At 33.5% G+C, this 12,676-nt stretch overlaps 1 protein-coding gene across 1 annotated transcript; it reads left to right on the forward strand.

Moving 5' to 3' along the window:
- The first annotated feature begins 2,179 nt into the window (after positions 1 to 2,179).
- LOC128230654 (C-type lectin domain family 2 member D-like) lies at positions 2,180 to 5,421 on the forward strand. Its single transcript, XM_052943098.1, has 4 exons — positions 2,180 to 2,327; positions 2,553 to 2,629; positions 4,792 to 4,885; positions 5,372 to 5,421. The coding sequence occupies exons 1-4, from the start codon at positions 2,180 to 2,182 to the stop codon at positions 5,419 to 5,421; spliced, it is 369 nt and encodes a 122-aa protein (XP_052799058.1).
- Positions 5,422 to 12,676: the final 7,255 nt, after the last annotated feature.

Raw genomic sequence — 12,676 nt, forward strand, 5'->3', positions numbered from 1 at the left:
CCATTGCAAAATCTCGTAATTTAACAACACTTGTGACTGACAAAACATATGTGTTTTGAAATATCAATAGTTCAATGTGTAGTCGCTTGACTTTTTTGAGTATATATATATATATATATTGGTAGAAAAGCTCATACACACTTTTCCTCTTTTTTGAGTTCTGCCGCTAAGCATTCATAAGTGCGCAAACACCGCAATGATAACAAATTAGCATTAAGAACAATAAGCGAGCTAAAACGAATCTTGTTCTATTTTTTTCAATACAAGGAATATATTTTTCACTTTTATTATAATACGTCTAAGAGTGTATCGTTTGAGAAATACATTTATTTTGAAATGCCTACATTCCCGAGGTTAATAATACAAACACCAAGCATCCACGTTCACATCCAGGGTATGGTTTCGTGATATGTTTTCGTTTCATAACTCTTAATATAAGACACTAAAATGTCATGTGAGTCTTGTTTGTGATCACTAAGCGGCACAAGTGGGATTTTCTGGTTTTCACTAAAACACAAGACCACACTAACGCGCAACATCATGCCAACGAGAGTAAACATGCAAAAATGAATATATAGCTTTCATCACAACAGTTGTGTAACAAATAACGTCAAAACTAACAAGATTATAATTGGCATCTGTCCATTAGATTTTTTCTTGTAGATTGTATTGCCTTGTGCATCACAGGTAATGTCAAGAGCAGTGATGTCATATCTGATTTCCTTTATGTCTATGTTCATTCGGAAAAGTTTTGCGATACATTGCATTTCGGTCCATTGATTTAAAAGGTGTCCCCGTCTCTTGGACCATCAACAGGCACAATTTGTAGAATTGAGGTTGTGGGTTCTATCCTTACCAGCGACACTTCCTCATTGTCACTCAAAAAGCACACATTGTTGGTTCAGCCCACGTACTCGAGAGTGAAATATCAGCTTTAATATTGATATTGTTACGAAATAGACTTTTAGTTTCTTAACTTTTCTAAACCCATCAAGCAGGTAACAACAACAAAACAACCGCCATGTTTCCATTTAGTTATTAATTGGTTTAATTAAGAGAGCTATTAAAAAGCTCGCGCAGGCACACTGGCTAATATAAAGGCATTTGTTGGGCATTTCCCGCAAACCACCAAGTTAGCACTTATTTTTGGACTCGTAGACAATGAGACGGCGCCGGGCTGACCAATTGTTTTGTAAATCCGTTGTCTCGAAATCTCTAACATTGCGAAATGTTTGTATATTTAAATTGTTCCAACGAATTAGTCAATCAACGGATCGTTTTATGTACTTCATTTTCCTATAAAATTGTATTTAACGCCAGCTCCACCACTAATCGGTGGCGGAAAGAAAACGAGCTTGACTGTGTATTCTGGCACATTAAAAAACACAATAAAATAAAGCATTCACGCCGGTATAATTACCAGTAGCTCATCTGTATGACGCTCGGCATTTGAACAACGGGAGTACTTGAAAAATAAAAGTTGATCCCCGTATATTGATGCTTTACACTGGGCACGTTGAAGAACTAAGAGGTCATTTCTCAAAAATAGCATATGAATCGCACTCGGATCTCCTTGTTTCTCAATCAGTTTAATGATCATTTGGGAATTACAGTCACCTCTTTCATAACTAGTATTTAAATATTTCATTCCTGATGGCGTCACGGCGAGGTGTTAATCACGCTGTTATCTTTAATAAAGTTCTGCAGAATCGGTCTATAATTGAAAGAAAGTTTGTCTCTTGAGTGTGACTCTGTAACCGTTTCAGTTATTGTGTAATTGTCTGTAAAGTTCTTTGCCATTAGCATAACCATTTTCATTGCATGATAAATTAGTGAAAAACATGTCGCTTCAATGCGCTTCATTTGGTCAAAGATTGTAATGGACAATTTGAATAATTCATCCACCTTTCCGCTTTTGCAGTTCCGTCAAAGAACTTATTAGATACGGACGTATCAATTACAGCAAACCACATTCAATGTTGAACTAACCAGCAAGACAACAATGAATTCCTTGATAATTATTTTAGATACGATGTGCTATTTATTATTATTATTAAATTGTGGCAACAGTGTTCCATTTGAAAAGAACATACATATTGAACTGTTAGATAACCATACGTGCACAGCGGAGGCTAGTTTGGCTTCCACTTCGGCTGTCGCGTCTTTACTAAAATGTGTGATGTATTGTGGATACGACGAAAGATGCAAGTCTGTTTTTTACGGAGAAGATGATGGTACATGTACCTTGTGCAGCGAGGTTTTCAACTATTACGCTCACAGGCCCGCAGTTGCTAATGTACACACCAAGCATCTCAGACCCCTCCAGGGTAAGGTTTCGCTTTACTATGCACAAAAGGTTACTTGATAAGTGTTTCGGCATAAACGTTTGTAAAGGTGAATTAGATAATTTTATGTGAAACCATGTTGCGGTTGGGAATTTAAAACAAAATTAGTAGATACGTTTTTGTTGTTGTTTTTACCTTAATTGTTTTTTAAGAAACAATAACAGTTTTGCGTCATAAACACATATCGCCAAATTCCAAATATTCCAGGAAGTTGCCCAGAAGGTTGGATGGGTTTCCAGTATTCCTGTTACACCCTGACGAATGCATCTAACGGATTCCATCATGTGAGTTACTTTATCATTCAGTTGTGTTGATATTTTATCGTTTGTTTGTTTTAAACATGCTTTCGTCTCCATGGTACATGAACATTTATGTAAAGGCATGTGTCTTGTTGAGAACTCAACAAACCGGTTTAATCCTCAATTATTTTGACAGTCGGTGTTCGTTCCCAAGCGATGACACAAACTAACTTTTATAATATTAATGTTACTATTAAGTTTTGGTTAGTGTATGTTTACGCAACAGTATATTTTAAGTTACTATATTAAAATGATTAAAAATGGGGGTAATGCACTTCTACTTTATCATTTCCATTGTGCATAACATTTGCATCCACGCTCATCGGAACGCATTGGCCATTTTCCATCGAAAACAACATCGGATGTATATGGAGGGTTTATAATTTCAGATCCTTTTTACATTTAAAGACGCTGCAAGTTGATCGTGTAGTAATTCCAATTACGCAGTTAAACGTTAAGACTTACTCTTAAAAAAATATATTTATGCAATGATTAGGGAATCAAGTGCACTTAGCAGTACAGATTACACACTTTACCACTACAATTGATTAAGTTTATACTTATAAATTTTACGAACTTTTTCAACTGATGCACCGGCGAAAATCTGCAGTTGTTTTCGATGTATCCACGGTATTGTGTTGGTTATTGATCTGCCTAGAGTCATCAGTATGTGTATTCCACGTGATAAACTGCATCATATATGCTACGTCGGAAGGCAACCTTTTGCTTAAAATGAAGAGTTAAATCAAAGATAACTTTTCTTTTACTACACCATTTTAAATTAAACAAAGGGCAGTCTATGCCGCTTAAAGAGCCCCGTCTTCGTTTTATTACCGAAGTTTAATAAGGTGATTAGTTTCATCAAACACTTCGACAATCTGTTTCCAAAATTATGTTTTGGCAGTGCTCCGTCAGACGGCCGTATTGTGAAAAGGGTTGTCAAAATATTTAAGAAACTACCCTCTCAAACAAACTCTGGTAAAACACCGAATGCTGGGATGCGAAAACGGCGTAGACTGCGCTATGTTTAATTTACAATGGTGACGAAATAGTAAAGTTATCTTGGTTTAAAGTATTTATTCGAAGCAAAATATTGCCTTTCGACGTAGCATTTATGACATAATTTATCACGTGGTATACAAACACTGGTCATGCAAGTACATACGTGTATCATCATAAGCTGGAATTATTTGGTATCAGAACCACAAACGTAAATGTTAATATCAATACAGATAAAACATGTTAATTTAGCTTTTTAAATAAGATATATTTATTTCGGATCATATAAGAAACTGTATCTGTAGATGTGCCTATATAGTATACTAGTAAGTGTTGCTAAAAAACCAAGGGTAAGGATTACACAGTACTTTAAAGATGTATTTCGCTTTTTAAAAATATGGTTTCAATGTTAGTTGCCATAGATGCATTAAAATAAATTGTTTTTCCCCTTCGAATGTTTAGCATATATCTGCCAGAATGCTCTAGAATGTTCTGTTTATACTATGTATAGAAGGTTTAGAATGAACAAGATTCTAGAATTTCTATTAGAGAGACAATTCTATTTTAATAGTATGTTCTGGAGCATTCTTATTTGGTATATAAAGGCAAACGTCTCTTATCTAGCGTATTCGGTAAATTGAAGTTTCTTTATAATGTAAAGTCACTTTAAAAAAACAACAACAGTGGTAAAACATTTCTAAAATGGTTAAAGTAAATGTTTATGCACTTATCAATATCATGTCCAATTCGGAGCACAACATTGACAGCTGCATAACTCCTCAGCAGCGTGACATCGTTCCTGATTCTGATCGCAAGCGGTAGCCAAAATGCTATCCAGTGACGTCGGAAGTTCCCGTGAACATGATTTTAACACTTTGGGTAAAAAACTTGATAACATTGAACACATATAAAACATGATGACCGTGGCGATGCGGTTAAGGAAAGAAGAATAATGTTGTTGTTTTTTCTAAAAACCTGAAGGCAACTTGTGTTATAGTTAGAAAAAATATTCTGTGCATGGGTGAGTTGGAGGACTGGAAGACATTGGTAAAGATATATCTTTTAACCATTGATAACTACATAGAATGGATAACGAAGACAACAGTCATTTTAAGTCTTGTAAAGTAGTTTCATTTTACTTTCTTCAGGATGAATGTGTTACCATGGGAGCGCATGCCGTCTACGTGGAATCAATAGAGGAACAGAACTTCTTGACCAATACACTGAGTCCTGCTACAGGAGGTATATTTCAATTTTTTGGACAGACAATGCAAGTTACAATAATTGTTATTTAATGGGCCGCGTGGCGAAAATATATATGAAATCAAGACATTTCCAAACCATGTAAATAATTCTTAAACATACACTAGTTATGTTTCTAATTTTAATACTTAAAAGCATGCCATTACAACAATGAAAATTGCAGAGACAAACCTAATAGTCAATCATTATATATATATATATATATGGTCTTTGTTCACACATATATATATATATATCTAGTGTAGAGGCACAAGGTTTTGGCCCAACAAACACTGAACTAGAGACAATCATACAATCACCAAATCCAGATTACACACGCATCAAAAAAGCCTCATCAATAAATGAGCAGGGAGCAGCATAGACTTCCACTGTTATTGCAAACAACAGTCTGGGTCTCATATTGCACACAATATGGAGATATTTAGGGAATTTATCTTTCCTTGTCTTATTCTGTGATGTTTTTAGGAGACGAGTTATACCTGGGATACAAGAAGATCAATAATATTCTGTACTAAGCCGGGACGCTCACGCTATCTCCATTCACTTACTTCGGACCGTGGGAAGGAACAAAGACCAATGAAGAATGTGTTATCCTTCGGAAAACCGGATGGATTGACGATGGATGCGGGAGAAATACAAAAACAATTTGTGAAATCGAACTATAACTAAAGTACCAATATGAAGAAACGCATTGGAATGGAGATTGCTGACGCCATATGTGATGTATCTGATGAATGACAGTATTTGAAACAAAATATTAATGCTCCATAATTTCTCATTAAATGAATATATTTTTAATATATAATGAAAGATACTTGAATCGAGACTTAAATGTTACATTATATATCTGAATGTTTCAAGGACAGTAGATTAAAATAAAATGAGCAACACACTTTCGCTACATGGTTTTTGTTTTTAATTATGATTCATAGATTGAAACTTATATAAAACTGGTTTGTAGAAACCAAAGGTGAAAAAAATCACAATATTTAAATGACCCCGAAGCAGTACTGTCACGGGAGCATTTCAGTGAAAAAAAATAATATGTAAACAATTTGCGTTGCTATGGCAATTTGCGATGTTCTAAATCTAGTTTTGTTTTAATGTATAGGCGAAAAAGGTAATTGACTAGATAGTATGCCTTTTAAATTTTTGATTAACTTTGATAATTAATTAATTTTGATAATCCGAAGTAATGAAAAGAAATTGCTATCAAATTTAATTTAATTTTTAATTTAATTTAATGTACAGAAATCAAGCAAGCATACCAACGTTCAATAATATGCAAGAACAAATATATATTTTTTTGCTAAATTATACACTCTATATTTTCTAAATAAATCAAAACTTAAACTGAAAAGTTTAGCAAATATATGTCTTTTTAATTTGTAATAATGTTTTCTTTATTTGTTCCCAGTTTAAGTACAATGGTGCTTTTTATTATGAAACTCTATGATCACACATCCTTAAACCTTTTATTTCTGAGGCAGACTGTGTGTGATGCTCATAGTTTCAAACAATAACAGCATCGTATCTTTAAAAAGTTTTTGCACTAGGTGCTCTGAATTGTATTCCTCCGACTGCAGATAGAGTTGGTCCCCCTATTCATTGAAGTACTTGGGGTTTACTTACTAGTTTATTATTATTTGTTTTATTATTATGTTTTCTCAAGTTAATGCATACTTTGATAAAATTTACCTTTTACGTTTTCTCTTTATTAAGGATTGTTGAGATAAGAGTGAGGTTTGTGCACGTAAACTGATTTAAACCCCCAGTAATTTTACTGGCCGTTCCAAGGTGGTACCTAATAATCCTTGATAAACATACCTAGTTGTTTAAGTATAGTGTATATGAACTGTGCTGTTTGTGGAGTTTTGTGCTGTTTTCCATGTTTTTTTGTATGTGATATATTTGTCTTTGGCGTTTACCCAGTGCCATTAAACCGGGTTTATTTTTAAACATTTTGCTACTAAGCTTGTTTCTGTAGTTTTTCACATAAGTATTGTGCACGTAAACTGGTTTAAACCCCCAGTCAATTGACATTTTACTGACCGTTCCAAGGCGGTACCTAACAATCCTTGATAAACATACCTAGTTTTGTTTATATAGTATATATGCACTGTGTTGTTTGTTGAGTTTAGTGATGTTGTTCCATGTTTCTTGCTTGTGTTTTTTATTTATGTGTGCTAAGTCTTTGGCGTTTACCCTGTGTTATTAAACGGGGTTTATGTTTTTAACTTTTGGCTACTGAGCTTGTTTCTGTAGTTTTTCACATACATATAAAATAATGTATTAAGGACTATGAAAGGTGACATATTCATACAGTTCCCTTTACGCGCTGCATGCGTTTGTTTTTGTATGTTGTTGTTTCTGTTGCTATTGCATATGTCTTTTAGACCTTTATAAACTATGAATTATTAATACAGATGAACCATTTTTAGCCATTGTTCAGTTAAGGTAATCTATCTATCATTAATACAAACAAAATGCTATGGTAAAATTTTCAAAGGTACAAAATGTGTTTAGTATGAATATTTTAAAGTTTTAACGGAGAGCTTTTTTATACAGGCATTATGTTATTTAAGAGACAAACGAGTAAAATTGCTGAATGCTTTAACCATATTTCTGACATTCCAATTTCATCTAATTTTTCTTTAATTGATATGCCCAGTTCATGCCATTGTATGTATTATTGTTGTCAATGTCACTTTTTAACATTTCATATGTATTTTGATTAATGATGTATTATTAGATTTAATGTTCTTATCCAATACTTAAGCATTCTTATTTTTCTTTCAATTATCATTGGATGCCTGCCTAATTCACCATATAACGCGATTAAATTCGTACTTTCCTGTCGTTTGAAAATGTTCTCATAAATGTGCAATGGATTAGTTCAATGTCTTTTGCTGGATGGTATCCAATGATTTCTGAACCATATTTAAGAATTGATTCAATGAGACTGTGAAAAAGATTCGTTTTTACTTTGATATTAAGGTTTAGATGATTATAAAGGATAAACAAATTGTGTAAAGCATATAGGGAATGTTGTAAAATGTGTTTTTGTGTCCTATTCCAGTTTCAAGGTTATACCGAAATATTTAAATGATATCTGCGATGCGAAAATTAACACTAGCACGCCAACTGTGAAAGGCAGCGAATAAGTAAGCGGGTCTACCGTGAGCTTGAGCAAAGGCTAATCAGCTTTAAACTGGCGAAATAGACACAATGGAATAATGTTGATGCTGCTTCTCATTTAATAAAAATAAAGTGAATGTGTATGAATGGATAACAACAAAGTGTTGAATTATGAGTTAATATATGTTTTAATTCTCAGTATATATCAGTATTTGCTTTTTTATGCTTTTAAAATGTGTTTTTAAAAAGTTATTATATCTTTTATGACCTAAATGTGTACATTAGAATCATATCTTTATTGTGCTATTTATTAATATATATATATATATATATATATATTTATTAATATATCCATAATTAAATAACAATCCTTTAGTAATTTGTGTTCTTATTTATAGTACAGTGCATTCATGTATTTATAATTTTATATGTATATGTTCATTATTGAATCCCAATGCTTTGTTATCTTTAGTTTTCTTCATAGTAAAGTACATTCTTGTATTTTTAATTATATGCACTTTTGTGAATTGCAAATAAAAATCAGCTTCATATTTGTTTTAATTTATGAAATTTAAGAACCACTTTCTCAAAATTAGAAACGCTACGTTTTTAGGAAAAAGAGCAGTTGGGGAAGTGGGAACTCACCATCCCCCAAGCTCGACCTCAATTTCTATAGGAAAAATCAGCAATTTGGAAAGTGGGAACACACCATCCCCCCAACCCCGACTTCAATTTCTATAGGAAAAATAGCAGTAAGGAAACGGGGAGTAGGTCGCTCAAGTCTGTGACCTATAAGTCGTTCAAAAAGGTTGTGTGGAGTGGACCTGTATCACTTACGTACTTTCTCATCATTGTTTCGTCCCTGTCGCTGTTGCCGTGGTGTCAAGGCTTGGTTTCTGCGAGTCGGTCGTTCAAGTCTGTCATCTATAAGTTGTTCAAAACTGTCTATATTATGTTGACTGAATCTATATCGCATAAGTACTTTCTCGTCATTGTCTTCGTCCGTTTGTCTGCATAGTCTGCGAAATTGTCGAGATCGCCTGGCGTTCAAAATGTCAGGTCGGCCATCTTCGTTTTACTTAAGTCAGCTAACAAACTCTTTTAGTGCGATTAATTTTTGTCAAAAAGTTAGCCGAATCACGCGGTAAGGATATCTTTATTTTTTATAAATCGGTTTTTGGATATCTTGACCAAACCAATAGATTACCGCTGGTTAGGACTTATTCACGTTTATACAATTGGCAGCTGATTACTAACATTTGAGATAAATGACCAAAACATACATAATTCATAAAAAATACAGTTTCTATATTATTATTTGCTCTTAATTCATTTGCAATATGACATGCTTTGCAAACTTTGGAGGCCCTCAGCATCATTTACGGTAATTTTTTACATTTCTGCACACAACACCTTTTCAAATGATACTAAGTGGTCACCAAGCGCATTCGAATTTCACCGAGGTCATTCGGTCCTGTTCGATTCCCGGCCTAGGCAAAATGTTACATGTATATGTAATTTAAATTATGTTCTTCATTGTTCAAAAACAGTTGCCCTAGATGCATTTAAAATAAACATTGTTTCTACCTCATGATATGTTAGCATAAGAATGCTCTAGAATTGTCTATTTATTCTATGTTTATAAATTTTAGAATAAATAGATTCTAGATTTTCCATTTGAAATAAGAAAGACAGTTCTACTTGAATGGTGCGTTCTGGAATGTTCTTATTTGGTATATTAAGGCTATTTTTTCTGATTTAGCATACTCGGTCAATTGAAGTTTCTTTGAAATGTAAAAGTAATCAATAGTGGTAGAACATTTCTAAAATGGTAATGCTAAATGTCCGGAGGACGACATTAACAGCTGCATAATTGCTCTTCATCGTGACATCGTTCTTGATTCTGATTCGGTAGCACACATGTTATTCAGGGACGTTGCCAGGGTCCGTGAACATGATTCGAACAACTTTGGCAGAACAATTGACAACATTGAACACATATAAAACATGATGACCGTGGCGATGCGGATTTGTAAAGGAGAATAATGTTTTTCACATAAATATTTTTAAAAACCTAAAGTCTACTATAATTGTTCAAGGGTGAGTTTGAGGATTGTAGACATTGGTCAAAATATACCCTCCAACCGTTGATAACGACAAACTATACATAAGGATTACGGATACATCATTTCTTTTAAGCAAGGTTTGTGAAGTCGTTATCATTTTATTTTCTTCAGGATGAATGTGTTACCATGGGAGCGAATGTCGTGTACGTGGAATCTATAGAGGATCATAACTTCTTGGCCAATACATTGAAACGTGCTACTGGAGGTGTGATTCAATTTATAAAAAAAGAGTATGAAAATTACAATAATGGGACTGTTATTTTATGGGCCGCTTAGCAGCAAAAAAATGTGTGAAACAAAAGAAATTTCAAACCATGTAAACGAAACATTCTTAAACGTATTTTAGTAATTCAAATGTTATTCTGAGTTCTGTTCATATCTTAATATGTAAATAGATGCATTTACTACAATAAAAATTACACGAACAAGCCTAGTGTAAAACATTAAAATATAGACACAGTTTAGAGGCAAAATATTTGGGCTCAAACGACACTGAACTAGAGCTCTACAAAAGAACAACCATAATCAAAGCGCTGAAAGCGCTGATGAACGGTGGCCCCCGAGAGTAAGTCCATATGTTAATAACGAACTGGCAGAGCATTTTCTTAAATGTTGACAGAATTTTCAGAAACGAATTGATAGGAACATATTTGCAAAGTTGAGAGGCGGGATTCATATGTTTCACAACAAACAGACGTAAAAGTTGACGGGCTTTAATTTTATCAGGCAAAATATATACACATAGAACGTTCATCAAGCTGAAAATAAAGTTTGTAGAATATTTTAGGATTTGGAAGTTATTTCGAAGTAGTTGAAAGGGAAAAATAGATACACGAGTTGATATGAAATGTATGTCATTGCATATTACACTGGAGTAAGTATGCATACTATGGTCACATTTTCGAAACACATGAAGGCATTTATTCTACCACATGTTAGTATTTTTTTCAACTGAAAAGTTTCACAATGCAAATAAATATCATGTCAATGTTGAAAAATTGATTCGAAAATGACATCTTTGTGCAAACAGAACACAGAAATGTACACAATAGCAAATGAAAAGCGTTTTGTACCAACAAGTAGTACTATGTTTCATTAACATATCAAAATCAATGCAAAGTAGTTATAAATTCAATAAATGTCTGTGTTGTAAATATATATATGTGAGCAAACTATTCATGTTTTGATGAGGTTGGCAATAAACACATGTGTAAATGCACGTGTTATATGTATGAACATTATCAACATATATACAAAAAGACATGTATATGTATGAATGGAACATTAAGTTTCAATGTGTTATCAGTGATTATGCACCATTTTCAATCAAGTATCAGTTTAAAGCAGCAACTGGTAAAAAATATGCACTCATAAGTTATTAAGCTCTGCTGGCATGATGAGTTCTAAAACAGCAATTAGATTAACAAAAATACATGTGTAAGCATAATCAACCAGTCTATATTATACATTGAAAGTACACACATGATATAAGCAATAGCTGCCAGCACAATTATTAAAATGAGGAAACATAAAACAAGAGATGTTTGTCAAACACTATGTTTTCCCTGAGTACCATGTTGTCAGGATTACATGGACAATTGAATGAAATATGCATGGACCGAAGTGACAGCTGATTTGTCACTGTCATTGGATGCCGTTAAGGCAGTTTTAAGATTATGACCATTCAAAGTGTGAGGATAGAGTGTGTCATGACAATGACCTTTGAATCTATGACCTCAAAATCCATAGGAATCATCAGCTGGTCACCAAAAACCTGAATGTCAAGTTTGAGGGCCATGGGTGAAGGCATTGTCAAGTTATCACACAAACAAGCTTTTTTTCTAAATTCATAAGGGGTCATGTACAGGTCAAACACAACACAAGTCAAGTTTGAGGGCCATAAGTGCAGGCATTGTCGAGTTATCAGTCCAACAAATTTTCATATTCAAGGTCACTGTGACCTAGACTTTTGACCCCTAAAATAAATAGTGCCATCTAATGACCTTGTCCTTTGGCAAGATGAGCCCTAAATTCAATAGGCCCAACCTTCATGTCAAATTTGATGACCATACATCCAGGAATTGTTGAGTTAGCATAGTAAGATATTGCAGTTCTGTAAGAAATTCAATGTCAAGATATTGAATCTTACACACCTGACTTTAATTGATCAAACATAGATACATGAAAGTAAATGTGCATAAAATGTACATGTATGTTAAAAACATATGGAATAAATTATTAATCTTTAGTTGAGAATGTGGTAGTTATGATGCAGGTGAAAATATATTTTACATGCCCAAACAATAAAGCTGCATATCCCAATACATGTATTGTTTTTATTCGCTAATTTCAGTGTGAAATGCACGAACTGGTCATGTGTGAATCTAGTATCTTACTGAAAGCTACAGTGAACTGCTAAGCAGACTTTTTGACTGACATTCAGTGTAAGAAGGACTTTTATGAACACAATTATTTAGGAATGTTATTGAAATACTAAACAGAATAA

This window comes from Mya arenaria, chromosome 4 (assembly GCF_026914265.1).
Source record: "Mya arenaria isolate MELC-2E11 chromosome 4, ASM2691426v1".
Lineage (NCBI taxonomy): Eukaryota > Metazoa > Mollusca > Bivalvia > Myida > Myidae > Mya > Mya arenaria.